The sequence below is a fragment of the Schistocerca cancellata genome, chromosome 7 (genome assembly GCF_023864275.1).
Source record: "Schistocerca cancellata isolate TAMUIC-IGC-003103 chromosome 7, iqSchCanc2.1, whole genome shotgun sequence".
Taxonomy (NCBI): domain Eukaryota; kingdom Metazoa; phylum Arthropoda; class Insecta; order Orthoptera; family Acrididae; genus Schistocerca; species Schistocerca cancellata.
Window position 1 is genome coordinate 453943482 of NC_064632.1, and position 16546 is coordinate 453960027.

The following is a 16546-nucleotide window of genomic DNA, read 5'->3' on the forward strand; positions in this document are numbered from 1 at the left end:
CGACTTCGCTGACCACGGCTGGATTTGGCAGGCACGAAGACAAGCAGTGGAAACTTGCCATGTGTGGGTTGACATTACTTTGCTGAAATGTATGCCCAGGATGACCTGCCACTAACTGCAACTGAACTGGGCGTAGAACACCGTCGACAACATCTGCACTGTTAAGTGTGCGTCAGATGACAACCAAAGGTATCCAGCCAGAAAAAGAAATGACACCCAGACCAGCAGGCGACAGATAGTGTAGTATCCCACCACCCTCTGGGACGTATCCAAACACGTATTTGCCGGTCATCGGGGCTCACTCCTAATCGTAACTCATCGCTGAAGACTATCGTAATCCAGTCAATGAGATTCCAGACCGAAGACGTGTCTCTGACACCTCGAACAGCGGTGAGATGCCAAACCGACTGTCGCTCGCCTTACGGCCAAACAGCCAGGAGTGGTGATCCGGCCTGTGACCTCACATCATAGCAGGACGCCTTTGGTTTTGGTCCGCCGCACCCTTACAGCACAGCAGTACGTAGACGACATTCTGCTTCCTTTTCCGTTGCTATTGATGACTGGCTATCTTGGACTTACATTTCAACAACACTATGCCCGCTCGCGCACGGTAAGAGTTCCTACTGCTTGTCTTCGTGTTTGCCAAACCCAGCGTTGGCCAGAAAGGTCGCCAGATCTGTCCACAATCTAGAACGTTAGGAGCTTCACAGGTATTTCCCTCCAACAACATCAGGACTTTGACGACATAACGCACCAGTTGGACACAATTTGGAAAGATATGCCTCAGGGGGCCTTCCAGCATCTCTTCAATGAATGCCAAGGCGACTAACTTCTTGCATCTTGGCCAGAGGTGGATCAACGTTTCATTAACTTACTCACTTTCAGAAGCTCTTTTCCTTAAATAAATCGTCCATTTTTTTCTGAAATTGTAATAATTTTTTTCTGTATATCACATCACGGTTACGGATTAGCGTCACATTTGGATAATTCCTTCGAGATGCGCCCTTTTTTTGTCTTAGAGTGTAATAACCAGAATAAAACATTCACTGTACAGGAGAGTGTGCGTTGTTTTTGAAACTCTTTGACATTTTCTTGCACTCTTGTGACTCGAACCTGGAAATGGAATCCAGATTTTTTTCAGATAATCCTCAAAAGACAGTGGTTATATTACAGGTACGAGAGTAACAAATCCACAAGTAACTCCTTACAGGAATGTATTCCTCAGGCTCATGGCAACCATTTACTCACGCCTAAAGTTTTAACGTGGTGAACATAAAAACGATATGGCTCCCAGTACATATATTTCTCAAAGAAGAAGTTTCCTGTTGTTATTAATAAAAGACACAAATTACACTAATAAAACAGGAGCCGATGTGAAACACATTTTATCATACAAACTACATTTCGTACACACTGATTGGATACAGCTATGTTGCTAAAAACCACATTCAATGTAGATATACACTCCTGGAAATGGAAAAAAGAACACATTGACACCGGTGTGTCAGACCCACCATACTTGCTCCGGACACTGCGAGAGGGTTGTACAAGCAATGATCACTCGCACGGCACAGCGGACACACCAGGAACCGCGGTGTTGGCCGTCGAATGGCGCTAGCTGCGCAGCATTTGTGCACCGCCGCCGTCAGTGTCAGCCAGTTTGCCGTGGCATACAGAGCTCCATCGCAGTCTTTAACACTGGTAGCAAGCCGCGACAGCGTGGACGTGAACCGTATGTGCAGTTGACGGACTTTGAGCGAGGGCGTATAGTGGGCATGCGGGAGGCCGGGTGGACGTACCGCCGAATTGCTCAACACGTGGGGCGTGAGGTCTCCACAGTACATCGATGTTGTCGCCAGTGGTCGGCGGAAGGTGCACGTGCCCGTCGACCTGGGACCGGACCGCAGCGACGCACAGATGCACGCCAAGACCGTAGGATCCTACGCAGTGCCGTAGGGGACCGCACCGCCACTTCCCAGCAAATTAGGGACACTGTTGCTCCTGGGGTATCGGTGAGGACCATTCGCAACCGTCTCCATGAAGCTGGGCTACGGTCCCGCACACCGTTAGGCCGTCTTCCGCTCACGCCCCAACATCGTGCAGCCCACCTCCAGTGGTGTCGCGACAGGCGTGAATGGAGGGACGAATGGAGACGTGTCGTCTTCAGCGATGAGAGTCGCTTCTGCCTTGGTGCCAATGATGGTCGTATGCGTGTTTGGCGCCGTGCAGGTGAGCGCCACAATCAGGACTGCATACGACCGAGGCACACAGGGCCAACACCCGGCATCTTGGTGTGGGGAGCGATCTCCTACACTGGCGGTACACCACTGGTGATCGTCGAGAGGACACTGAATAGTGCACGGTACATCCAAACCGTCATAGAACCCATCGTTCTACCATTCCTAGACCGGCAAGGGAACTTGCTGTTCCAACAGGACAATGCACGTCCGCATGTATCCCGTGCCACCCAACGTGCTCTAGAAGGTGTAAGTCAACTACCCTGGCCAGCAAGATCTCCGGATCTGTCCCCCATGGAGCATGTTTGGGACTGGATGAAGCGTAGTCTCACGCGGTCTGCACGTCCAGCACGAACGCTGGTCCAACTGAGGCCCCAGGTGGAAATGGCATGGCAAGCCGTTCCACAGGACTACATCCAGCATCTCTACGATCGTCTCCATGGGAGAATAGCAGCCTGCATTGCTGCGAAAGGTGGATATACACTGTACTAGTGCCGACATTGTGCATGCTCTGTTGCCTGTGTCTATGTGCCTGTGGTTCTGTCAGTGTGATCAGGTGATGTATCTGACCCCAGGAATGTGTCAATAAAGTTTCCCCTTCCTGGGACAATGAATTCACGGTGTTCTTATTTCAATTTCCAGGAGTGTAATATGGTGGGATGGCAGAAAAGTTGCATTCGAATCTGTAGGGAATATGTGAATCAAAGCTCAAATCGAAGATCTGACATCATGTATCCACCACGGGTGTGCAACTGGAAAAGCAAAGGGAAGGAATTAGGCTCCAATTATCTTGCTAAGCGCAACCGACGATGCTAATGTTGTCAGTTATTGAAATATTACCGCCGTCGTACACCGTGATTTCATGCTGCAGCCGTGAACTAATTACATATTGTCACTTCCGCTGTATATCAGACAGATGTGGTTGCATCTTTGTTTACTGTAACACTTACTGCAGAAATAAATCTGACACTTTCCGTTAGCGTAAGTTGTTCATTTAGCTGTCGCAAGTAAATGTCTACGTAAGAAGATTTCTCTCTCACTCAAAATGTATGAAAGTACTACTTCTTCCATTACTAATTTACCATAAGCTAGGTCATACTATACTACAGTGGCTTTTTCCTGTACTACAGTTGTCTCAACTATTCATTCTGCTTGCACAGTATTTATTGTGGTATGCCGTATCATTTGGGCAAAGGTAAGACAGTATCATAACACAAATGTGAAAACTATACTAGTTGAGGGTATTGATTCAGTGCTACACAGTTGTTTACTCAACAAAACGTGAGCTGACTCAGTATAGATCTGTGTGTAGTTTTAAGACTTTCTAGAAGCTACAGCTCAACATGCTCTTCGTATTTGGATTAAATCTACCGATTTATATATTAAGGAGTATCCCAAGGGTAGTTTGTAGCGTTGTAACTGTAGACAACGTTAATAAGTGATGTAGCAGATAGCACCGTTTGATCCTAGACACTATGCTATGTATAGAGGGATTGCAACGTCAAAACTACGGAGGACTGATGCTGATGCAATAAATTGCAGTTGACACTAGACCTAAATAAATGTCTTCAGCATTAATACTGTTCGCTTAAGGTAACAGCGATAAAGCACCGGATTAATTAATAATGGGAATGAATAATTGGAAATTGTTCGGAGTGATCTAAAGTGGAAGGGCTACATCCAACAAACCTTCGGAAAATCGGATTTTAGGCTGCGATTGGAAGAACCTTAAGGAAATATGATGTATCCACGAAAAAAGTTACTTACAAAGCACATGTTACACGGAATCGTAAGTACTATTCATTGGTCTGGGACTTTAGACGACTTTTATCAATGTAAGAGACAGATATCCAATGCGAGAACGTGTAGTCATCACCGACGAAGAGTCGCGCAACATGTAACTTCCTGCGACAAATATTACGAAATAACCATGCTGTATCAGAAGACATATGTACAAACCAAGGTGTCCAGCAAGGGTGTATCGTATCACCCACTATTTTTAATACAGTCATTGACGATGTGATTGAGACATTAAAACAACAAACCGATCCAGTCTTGATATTATCACATGAGATGTTTTTTAATTCATATCCTTTTGCAGATGATGTTGCAATTGTAAGGGATAGTAAACGTCGATACAAAAACCCATCTATAGACTTAACCAAATTTCTAAAGAACATAATAGGAAAATATTCATTACAAAAATAAAAGTGATTGTTTGCAAAGGGTCTAAGCCACTCAGGACTGAGATCATAATAGGAAACAAAACAACTAAAAAGTTAGTCACTTGAGTTACCTGGGAAATAGTATGATCTTTCAGAGTGACCTCCACATTGACAACAAACTGTAAAAACATCAAATGCTATGCAGGACAATCAATAGAACACCGAAAAATAAAGTCGCACCAGCCACAAAAATAAAATTTTATAAGCTAATGGCTGCCACCACATTGTCATTAGGAAGTGAGACTTGGGCAAATACTACAAAGCAAAAATGTAGAATTCAAAAGAGTAAGTGAAATTTGTAGGAGAGGTGAAAGGATGGACACGATTAGACAGACTATGAAACAAATACATAGGAGCATAGCTTGGTGTGTGTTCTGAGTAAGAAGATATAGTATAATTGAGCAAAGCTGGTTGGAACATATATAGTGTGCAACTCAGTTATTAAATTTTTGAAAACTCGTATTTTCGAAATCCTTTAATTGACGCCCAGTGCTACATACATGTTTGAAATTCGGCTCAAATGAGTCTAAAAACATCTTCTGTAACAGTGCAAGACCGTGGTGCGCAGTGACGTCACCCTCGGGATGCATGACGTTTCAAACATGAAGGTGACGACACATGATAAAAAAGGCCAGAGCTCAGGAGTTCTCTTGATGTGTAACGCAGGTTAATGGTGTCGCATTGACGCCAAATCTCTCCACAATTCTGCACAACGTTATGGTGTACGTTTCTCAGATGGAAGGGCGTCACACACCTTGTTACACACGTTTTTACTATATTGGGCAGAAAGACGACACTCAGCGCCGAAATCACGCGATTTTGTTATGGGTGGTCTAAGAAAAGATTTCAGACGCACAAAAACGGATGAAGAGTGTCATAAAAGACGTGAATAAAACCAGTCCTTAATCTGGGATGTTAATTCAAGCATATTTCGCTGTCTAAAACGACAGTTCTCAGCAATATGACGATGCTCTTGGCAACATTAGACGCTGCTGACACATCTGGAAGTGCCAATCTATGTCTATGACTGAGAACATTGGAGGCCTGCATATGCATCTGCATTTGGAGTGCAATGCTCTCGTGTACAAGTTGGAACCAGTACGGACAGTTCAAAACCATTCGATCAAATCGGAATGTGATCCGAAGCCGCAAGGGCTGTTTATGCTTTCTCAGCCATTCGCTTTCACGCACTGCTATGGCGTGATCTTGGCGGGATGCGACACTGACACCTTCTTGAAAAAAAATCGAAATGGTCCCTTTAACACTCCCCAGCTTGACCACATCCTCAGTGACATCAACCTACATATTTTGAGAATTTTAAAAATGTGGCTTTTCAGAGAAAACCTACGAGGTAGTCTTAGACTCTTACAGGCAGATATCCTCCATTTGAGGGGTGTCAAACGGATGCCTGCCTTCAGGCACCTGGGGCTACTTGATAAGTTTTCTTTGTAAGGGCACATTGTTAATATTTTCAATAAATCTGGGTAGGTGGCACGGAGGGTACTGGCGACCTGGTTTGTCTTAGAGGGCCCATTCCCGTTTCATTCACACATGTTTCGATGTCACACTCGTATGTGATCACGCCACAGCAGCGTGTGTAAGACGATGGCTGAGAAAGCGTAAGCACCCTGTGCTAAATCAGATCACGTTCATATTTCGTCGAATGTTATTGAAAGTTTCTTAATATTTACACCAGAGAAAAAATTGCAGTGCTGCTGTACTCCAAAGGCGTGCGATCATGTTCAACGCGGATGTAGAAGCGCCAACGGTTGACAAGGACGTCTTTCTGTTGTTCATCTCAGTGAGAGCTGTCGTTTCCAGAGCAAAAGGTGCGGGAATCGACGCCCCAAGTAAAGTGGTGGTTTTATTAAAGCCCCATATGGCATCCCCTGAGGCCCTTTTGTGTTGATTCTGAGCAGAGGTAGTATAAAATATTTTATTCGGCCACCCTTAAAAAAAAAAAAAAAAAAAAAAAAAAACGAGTAATTTCAACGCTGGTTGTCGCCGTACTGCCCTACATAGCGGAGTCACAAAAAGGGGGAAATATAGGCAAGATGCCCTGACGACTTTTCCACCATAAGATACGTCCATCTTGACGCTGCGCCGAATTGTTGACAAATTTTGCGCCAGTGTGACATCGTTAACCTACATTACACGTCACGTGAACTTCTGAGCTCTGGCCTGTTCATCGCAAGTGGCGACACGTCGCTGGTAGCAGAGCCGTACAGCCTGAAGGTAACGTCACAGGGCACCAGGATTTTGCACCATTATAGAAGAATGTAGTAGGCACCTTTGATCCAAATTTCAACCTTATACGTCGAAATGGGAGACAATTATGGCGTTTCGAAAAATGGTGCAGAGTAGAATGCCAGATCCGAGAGTACCAAAGCAAGCATTAAATTTCAGATCTTTGGTACAAGGTCTGTAGGAAGATGAAGAAAAACGTGAATCGAACAGGCCCATGGTGTAGACCAATGATGAAAGAAGCAATTCCAGGATAAGAAAATAAGTGAAACTTGTTTCTGAGGTTTACCGCGACTTGTACTTCGCACACACCATTCATGAGAGGGTTGGTGGGGAGGGGGGGGGGGTGCAGCAAACACCTGATCTTAGGGGTACAGGTACAGATACCCTGATATTGGTACGTTAATATGTACACATTGTACTGTGTTAGACGTTTTTCTCTGCTTCTAACAGTCTTCCCGCAAATATCTGGTACCTGATGTTTCCTGCACTGTCGTAACTGAGTCTTGAAGTGGACTACGCCTGTCAGTATAGGGTAAGCGTTTTTCTTCATGTATCCACACCTCAGTACTTGACTTGCTGACCAGGAGAAAAGTAATGGGTTGCTAGTGCCACACGTTCTGGAGGTATTAACCAAACTAGTGTGAAAATGAAGTAAAATCTGATGTAATGTTCCAGAATGAGATTTTCACTCTGCAGCGGGGTGTGCGCTGATATGACGGAGCGTGAGTCGTGCTTGGGTAGCTGAGTTGGCAGAGCACTTGCCCGCGAAAGGCAAAGGTCCCGAGTTCGAGTCTCTGTCCGGCACACTGTTTTAATCTGCCAGGAAGTTTCATGTAATGTTGTTCAATACACTATCCGCCGTCGTTAATAGAAATATCTGAGCATATACCCTTAAGACCATGTACAGAGGCACTTGAAGTAACCTACATCTCGGACTGTAAGACGGCTTGCAGAATTTAAACGCAGATGTCGAAATATAGTCCACATTGTTATATGCTCTTTACATGGTTCTTAGGCTCTTTACGGTGGTTCATACTGGACTTAGGGGAGCGGAACGGGGACTCGCATCGTCTCTGACCTAGGAGCCCCGTCGCTTGCAGAGCGGTGAGGATTACGCACCTAGCAGTGTCACCTCGACGTCGAGAAGGCGACCGCTGCGGCAGCTGCCAGCAGGACCGGTGCACTCTGCAGCCAGGAGGGGCGTCGCGACGCAGCAGGTGGGGGCGCCGCCGATGCCGACTGGCGCTGGATGGCCGCCGTGTTGTCGCCTGCAACAGTGGTGCCAGCGTCACTACAGGTGGGTGGATCATAAGAGAGTCCAGGTGCTGACGTGAGATTCGTGTGCTACTACTGTGCACTGCACCTTTGCCAAATTGAAGCAGAACAAGTCCACCTGAAAAGACAAATTTTGTTTGAAACTATGTGGGGAAAACAAGATAAAACCGAACTAGGATAGCCGGACGGGGTTTTGCATCACCATACACTTGAACTAAAAGTCGTGTTCAAGCACACTGTATGCATGCATTATGGCATAAATACCATCAGTTGTCTTAACGAGTACACGGAACTTTCCTGGTGACGAGATTAGTAGGCTTTATGGTGGTAAAAAGCTGGTTGCTGAATCCTTCAAAAAAGACATCTCAACTGAAGATATGTTTACGTTCTCACAAGACATTGGAAATACAATAAGAACAAATAGGGTAATGTATAGTACAAACTGTTTACCAACGTTTTTGTAACGTCACCCGCTTTTTCTTTGGAAAACTGAAACTCCTTTTGGTCGTTTTATAAGAAAAATGAACTAGGAGACTGCAGCAATTGTGGCAGTTTTATCACAATTCTCGCCAGCTGTTCGCCGATTTCAAAAAATGGACTGAACAGGGGTTTGGTTGGAAAATAATCCCTCACCACACTCACTTTCCTAATGTCTTAAGAAGTTGATATGTACGATCCTTATGCAACAATTACCAAGAAAATAGATGTGCTGACGGGACTACCCTTCAAACAGCGGTTAACAAAATGCTCCATCCGATCAAATTTTCTGAACAGCTGTTAATGGACATTTGTAGGAACGAGGTGAGCCCACCCTTCACCTATATGACGGCTTCAACTCCGATGGGGACACTTTCAACAAAATATATGAATATGAACGCAGGCTTCCGCGGCCGTTGTCACAGTCAATAAAATTTTTCTGCGTTTCTGATCGCATTGTCAACCATAATATTCGATACTTCCGATGCCTGACAGTAAACAGCGCCAGCTGCAGTCGCCGCTCAATTTCCTATTCGCCGATTTCCCCAATGGCAAGCAATTGAGGAAACTCGAATGGAAAACTAGTATTACAGCCAATGAGAAAATGCAATGAAAGACCAGTAAAAGAACAACTAATACCCTTCCACCTCACCCTCATATCCAATGACAACACTCCTCCGTAGTATATAAGTAATTAAACTAGCGTCCATTGAGCAGTTAGCAATACACCCTGTGGAAGGCGTCTTGCAATAGTCGCCGAAAGGTCGCCATTTTATAGTTTACTATGCTGTCACAAACTCAGAAAAATGTTATTGAAAATATGTGAATGTGTGTGGGGTAGTGTCAAGTCATTCTTCCTCAAGAAATTTTAAAATTTGTGGTAGGGACTTACGGGACCAAACTGCTCAGGTCATCAGTGTCTAAGCTTACGCACTACATAATCTAACTTATGTTAAGGACAACACACATACCCATGCCCGAGGGAGGACTCGGACCTCCGACGGGGAGAGCCACGCGGAACGTGACAAGGCGCTTAAGACCGCGCGACTACCCCGCGCGGCTTTTCCTCAAGACAAGTAATGTTGGAGGATGTGGTCTGAATTCTACCTTAGGATTTATCGTAAAGGTGTTCCATTTGCTTCAGGTCAAGACTCTGGGCAGATCACCCGTTTTCAGCAACGTTATTGTCTACAAACCGTTCGATGACATGTGCTGCTTTATTACAGCTGATACAAACAGTTACCGTCTCCGAAATGTTTCTCTAATTTGTGCAATACACAATGCTGTAAAATGTGTTAATAGTCTTCCGGACTTACCGTTGTCTTAAGGACTATAAGTGTAACACACACTAACCACAAACAACGTCCCCATACCGTAAAGCCACCACATCTATACTTTACTGTTGGCACTACACACGACGTAAGGTAAAGTTCCCCAGGCATTTGCCAAACCCAGACATCTCCATCGGACAGTAATAGAGTACAGCGTATTTCATCACTCCAAATCACTCCTACCTATTTACCTAGACCAGTGGTATCGCTCTTTATACCATCTCAAAGCATCCCTTAGCACTGATTACAGAAATGTGTGGTATAATAGGAGCTGTTGGACTTCGTACCCTACTCTTTTTTACTTCCTATGCTCAGTCATTGTGGTACCTGAACTGCTGGTAACACTTTGTAACTCATTCCGCCGATTTCATGTGAATTTTTACAACCACTGTCCAAAATAGTCGATGGTCCCTGTACATTATCTCTGCTTGGTTTTGGTTTAGCCGTGGTTGTTGCTTTGCGTTTCCACTTCACAGTCACAACAGTTGAACAGGGAAAGTTTAGAACGATTAAAGTTTCCCTGGTGGATTTATTTCTCAGGTGAAATCCGATGAGTATACCACGTTCGAAGCAACCGATCCCTCTTAATCGACCAATTCTGCTATTACTGCTACTTTCCCGACAAACCAATTGTGTTTCTTACTGCTTCTCTACTGGCAACATAACTCCGGGTTTCCTTTCATTCCGTTCATTCCCCTCAAGTGTCTCATGGTGGTCATTTCCTCAGTGCATAGGACACATAGGGGTGTCCAGAAACTTTTGATCAGGTAATATATTTAATATATTAATATGCTTCTATAGCTTTGGCCTCAATACACTATTGGAACACTGTGAGAGCGTTTGTTAATTTTATGGACTATATTGTTGATGATAAATTTCTCTCTGATGTTAACTCTTGCGTTCAATGAACAAACGAAAACACTATAAAACATGCATGCAAATTCATACAAATGAATTACGAGACTTCGTGATAGCTTTACAATGAAATGACGCTTCTGAACAAAACATAAAGTATTCGTAACATACACGAGCGTGCTCCAACCATCACGAATTAGCAAGATATTACACAACTTTAACCTAAAAGTGGTTTAAGTCTAAGCGTAGTCTTGTGTTATCCTGGTATAGCATTATCGTGTGTTCACAAAGTTTCAGAGATGTGGCTGTGTGAGTGTACACTTTACGAAACCTAGTTAACAGATTGTTGTTCTACAGTTTCATCAGTAGAATTGTGTCTTCCCAAAAATATTAAAAAATGTTCTACTGGAGGCAGAAAATTTGGGCCCTCTGCAATTCTGCAGTATGTTTTCACCTTTATAGGTATGCCAATGAATCTAAGTATGAGATGATTTTTTATGCGCTTTTATTCTTAAGATTTGCTTTCTGGTTATCGATTTGGCTGCTTCTAGCTCTGTCACTGTGGAGGTAAAGGTTTTGTCTCCAGCAAGATTCGAAACATCGAGTCACACAGCCAACATATTTTAACGTGACCATTTTACCACTTTCATTTAGTTTTTTTTATTTTAATTTTTAACAACTTTCTGATTTTTATTCGGACCTCATATCACCTCCTCCACCCAAGTCCTCTCAGACTCCAGACATCCCTTCGCTGCCAAGTTTCTGCGTTTTATTTTCTGAATAAAAATTTCTGCTATATAACGTAAACACCTCTTCCTTTCAGTCTACAGGTATTACCTGTAATCCTGTATAAATAGAAATAAGAAAGAGAAGAAACACTTCTTTGTGACATAGATTAAATATAACATATACTAAAAGAATGAAAATCCTTTTTCTTGTGATGGTTACAACTTTGTCTTAAAGTGAACTATAAATTAATATCTCCATAGAGAATAAATTAAAATGTTCTTCTCTTTCAGTAAGAGAAAGTACCTTCTTAAGAGGAAAAGAATTGAAGGGAGGACCTCTGAGACACAGATGAACCACGGCATTCATCTCTCTTTGTCTCATACATGGCTAAGACAGACAATTCGTAACGTGAAGGGTGACGTTAGTTTAGTCTCTGCGTAGATAGACTTTCCCAACCTCTGAACCACTCAAGGAATTAAAATATCGGCAACAAGAGCCTCGAAACATATTGTGCAAGCTTGTCACGTCCCATATCATTAGTGATAGCAATAACACGTTCCCGCAGCCAAACTTTCTTATGGTGCACATCTTGCACGTCGAAGATTATATGAAGGCACCTGTAATGCTGACTGATATCCGCCGATGGTGCTTGTGTGTACAAAGTTGCACACACAGAGGTCCACTGTGGGCTGTAATTATCGTATGACAGCTTACCTTGGTACACATTCTAATACATTAAATCGGAACTGATATACGCTGGAAAAAAATTAGTTCGAATTTTGGCCACCAGATGCAAATCTGACATTGTGAATTCAAAGAAGACGAATATAAATGTTTCTGTATTCAGGGTGTATCAAAAAGAATCATCAGATTTGGCACGTCTACATTCCATAAACTAATAAACATTGTAAGTAGGCTGTTTATGCTTTCTTATTGGCAACGTTACGTAGCGCTCTGTATGTAAATCACTGGCTGTGCTGTGTGCAGTCTGTGGCTAGTTTGCATTGTTGTCTGCCATTGTAGTGTTGGGCACCGGCAGCTGGATGTGAACAGCGCGTAGCGTTGCGCAGTTGGAGGTGAGCCGCCAGCAGTGGTGGATGTGGGGAGAGAGATGGCGGAGTTTTGAAATTTGTTATACTGGATATTATGAACTCCTTTATATATTATGACTATTAAGGTAAATACATTGTTTGTTCTCTATTAAAATCTTTCATTTGCTAACTATCCCTATCAGTAGTTAGTGCCTTCAGTAGTTTGAAGCTTTTATTTAGCTGGCAGTAGTGGCGCTCGCTGTATTGCAGTAGTTCGAGTAACGAAGATTTTTGGTGAGGTAAGTGATTTGTGAAAGGTACAGGTTAATGTTAGTTAGGGCCATTCCTTTGTAGAGATTTTAGAAAGTCAGATTGCATTGAGCTAAAAATATTGTGTGTCAGTTTAAGCAGTCTTATATAATTGTTCTAAGGGGACGTTTCAACATATACAATGAATTTTGTTTTTTGATGAACGAGAAACTCAAAAACATTTTTTTATAATATCTTTTCATAGGTGTTCAACATGCCCCCGTTGAGATCCACGGCATATGTCAATGCTGTATTCAAAATGTTCCCTGACGGCTTCGAACATGTCTTGAGTAACGGATTCCACAGCTGCTGCTATGACATGTCTCAGTTTATTCATTGTTGTGTAACAGAGGCACAAAACAGAGTCTTTTATGACGGCCGACCCACCATTCACTAATCCTTTGATTTAAAAATTTTCTCACTACCAGATGCCAATGTTGTGGTGCCCCATCCTGTTGGTTAACGAAGTTGTTCGGATCAGTCTCCAACTGTGGGAAAAGAAAGTTTCTCAAGCATATCGAGGTATGTGCTTCTTGTAACTGTTCTCAGCAAGCAAAAATGTACTATACTCCTTTTCCCATGAAACTGCACGAAACACAATAAATTTTGGAGAGTTCCTCTCACGTTGTACAACTTCAAGTTGTTCCGTTCCGTTCCCCGTATTTTCACATTATGACAGTTCGCCTTCCCATTTAAATGGAATGTTGCCTCATCACTAAACAATAAGCGTCGAAAAAAACTGTCATCCTCTGTTTTGGCAGAACGAAATTACAGAATGCCACACCTTGTTGTTTGTCACCTTCACGAAGAACTTGCAGTAGCGGAAGTTCGTATTGTTTCAAGTGTAAACGTCGATACATCACACACCAGACTGACATAAGGGCCATGTTGACCTGTCGAGCTGTACGGCGAACGGATTTCTGCGGACTCCTTGTGAAACTATGGCGGATGCTTTCGACGTCTGTGTCAGTCACCCCGGGACGGCCCTTCGATTTATCTTTACACAAACAACTTGTTTCTCGGAAATGATCATGCCATCATCTAGTGCTCTGTGCTGTAGGAGAATGTAAATCTCGAGAGTTTGCTCTTTCCAACAGTATGTTGTTCACGCACATATCTCAAGTAGCGTAATTGTTATGATTTTATTAAAATCAGATGATTCTTTCTGATACACCCCGTATAATCAATTAGGAACAGCTCGTTGGTAGAAAATGTCAACGAAGTGAGAAAGGCGTAATACGTATGTATTATTAACTGCTGTTTACACGGTTTGTTCGATAGAAGCAACGGAGACGTTGACCAGAGGCTGTACAGCGTCAGACTTCCACCTGGCGGTCAAAATTGGAAACAATTAGTTTCGACCATAAATCGGTTCCTCGTTAGCAAATTTTATATTGTGTACCAAGTTTTTCTGACATATGATAATTGCAGCTCACTCTAGACCACCGCGAGTAGCTGCACATTGCTTGCAACTGTCCAGTATCTAGTACCTGCCGTTGATATAGAGTGTTGACTACTTCATAGTGGCTGTTGATAATGTTGATTTGATTTTGGTAAACGATCTGCAGCCAGCAGTGTCGTAATCAATAAACTGAGAAACAAGAGTCGTAGTTCTTGTTGTTGTTGTGGTCTTCAGTCCTGAGACTGGTTTGATGCAGCTCTCCATGCTACTCTATCCTGTGCAAGCTTCTTCATCTCCCAGTACCTACTGCAAACTACATCCTTCTGAATCTGCTTAGTGTATTCATCTCTTGGTCTCCCCCTACGATTTTTACCCTCCACGCTGCCCTCCAATACTAAATTGGTGATCCCTTGATGCCTCAGGACATGTCCTACCAACCGATCCCTTCTTATTGTCACGTTGTGCGACAAACTTCTCTTCTCCCCAATCCTATTCAATACTTCCTCATTAGTTATGTGATCTACCCATCTAATCTTCAGCATTCTTCTGTAGCACCACATTTCGAAAGCTTCTATTCTCTTCTTGTCCAAACTATTTTCCGTCCATGTTTCACTTCCATACATGGCTACACTCCATACAAATACTTTCAGAAATGACTTCCTGACACTTAAATCTATACTCGATGTTAACAAATTTCTCTTCTTCAGAAACGCTCTCCTTGCCATTGCCAGTCTACATTTTATATCCTCTCTACTTCGACCATCATCAGTTATTTTGCTCCCCAAATAGCAAAACTCCTTTACTACATTAAGTGTCTCTTTTTCTAATCTAATACCCTCAACATCACCCGACTTAATTCGACTACATTCCATTATCCTCGTTTTGCTTTTGTTGATGTTCATCTTATATCCTCCCTTCAAGACACCATCTTCCAAGTCCTTTGCTGTTTCTGACAGAATTACAATGTCATCGGCGAACCTCAAAGTTTTTATTTCTTCTCCATGGATTTTAATACCTACTCCGAATTTTTCTTTTGTTTCCTTTACTACTTGCTCAATATACACATTGAACAACATCGGGGAGAGGCTACAACCCTGTCTTACTCCCTTCCCAACCACTGCTTCCCTTTGATGTCCCTCGACTCTTATAACTGCTATCTGGTTTCTGTACAAATTGTAAATAGCCTTTCGCCCCCTGTATTATACCCCTGCCACCTTTAGAATTTGAAAGAGAGTACTCCACTCAACATTGTCAAAAGCTTTCTCTAAGACTACAAACGCTAGAAACGTAGGTTTGCCTTACCTTAATCTTTCTTCTAAGATAAGTCGTAAGGTCAGTATTGCCTCACGTGTTCCAGTATTTCTACGGAATCCAAACTGATCTTCCCCGAGGTCGGCTTCTACTAGTTTTTCCATTCGTCTGCAAAGTATTCGTGTTAGTATTTTGCAGCTGTGGCTTATTAAACTAATTGTTCGGTAATTTTCACATCTGTCAACACCTGCTTTCTTTGGGATTGGAATTATTATATTCTTCTTGAAGTCTGAGGGTATTTCGCCTGTTTCATACATCTTGCTCATCAGATGGTAGAGTTTTGTCAGGACTGGCTTTCCCAAGGCCGTCATTAGTTCCAATGGAATGTTGTCTACTCCGGGGGCCTTGTTTCGACTCAGGTCTTTCAGTGCTCTGTCAAACTCTTCACGCAGTATCGTATCTCCCATTTCATCTTCATCTACATCTAGATCCTCTTCCATTTCCATAATATTGTCCTCAAGTACATCGCCCTTGTATAGACCCTCTATATACTCCTTCCACCTTTCTGCTTTCCCTTCTTTGGTTAGAACTGGGTTTCCATCTGAGCTCTTGATATTCATGCAAGTGGTACTCTTATCTCCAAAGGTCTCTTTAATTTTCCTGTAGGCAGTATCTATCTTACCCCTAGTGAGATAAGCCTCTACATCCTTACATTTGTCCTCTAGCCATCCCTGCTTAGCCATTTTGCACTTCCTGTCAATCTCTTTTTTGAGACGTTTGTATTCCTTTTTGCCTGCTTCATTTACTGCATTTTTATATTTTCTCCTTTCATCAATTAAATTTTAATTTCTTCTGTTACCCAAGGATTTCTACTAGTCCTCGTCTTTTTACCTACTTGATCCTCTGCTGCCTTCACTACTTCATCCCTCAAAGCTACCCATTCTTCTTCTACTGTATTTCTTTGCCCCATTCCTGTCAATTGTTCCCTTATGCTCTCCCTGAAACTCCGTACAACTTCTGGTTCTTTCAGTTTATCCAGGTCCCATCTCCTTAAATTCGCACCTTTTTGCAGTTTCTTCAGTTTTAATCTACAGGTCATAACCAATAGATTGTGGTCAGAGTCCACATCTGCCCCTGGAAATGTCTTATAATTTAAAACCTTGTTCCTAAATCTCTG

At 42.9% G+C, this 16546-nt stretch overlaps 1 protein-coding gene across 1 annotated transcript in view; it reads right to left on the minus strand.

Moving 5' to 3' along the window:
* The window catches only part of LOC126092189 (hemicentin-2-like), an 862093-nt gene that overhangs the window by 5247 nt on the left and 840300 nt on the right, over window positions 1–16546 (minus strand). The window contains exon 8 of the mRNA XM_049907669.1: window positions 7829–7977. Coding sequence (XP_049763626.1) covers window positions 7838–7977 — 140 coding nt within the window. The 3' untranslated portion in view covers window positions 7829–7837. The remainder of the gene's footprint in view (window positions 1–7828; window positions 7978–16546) is intronic.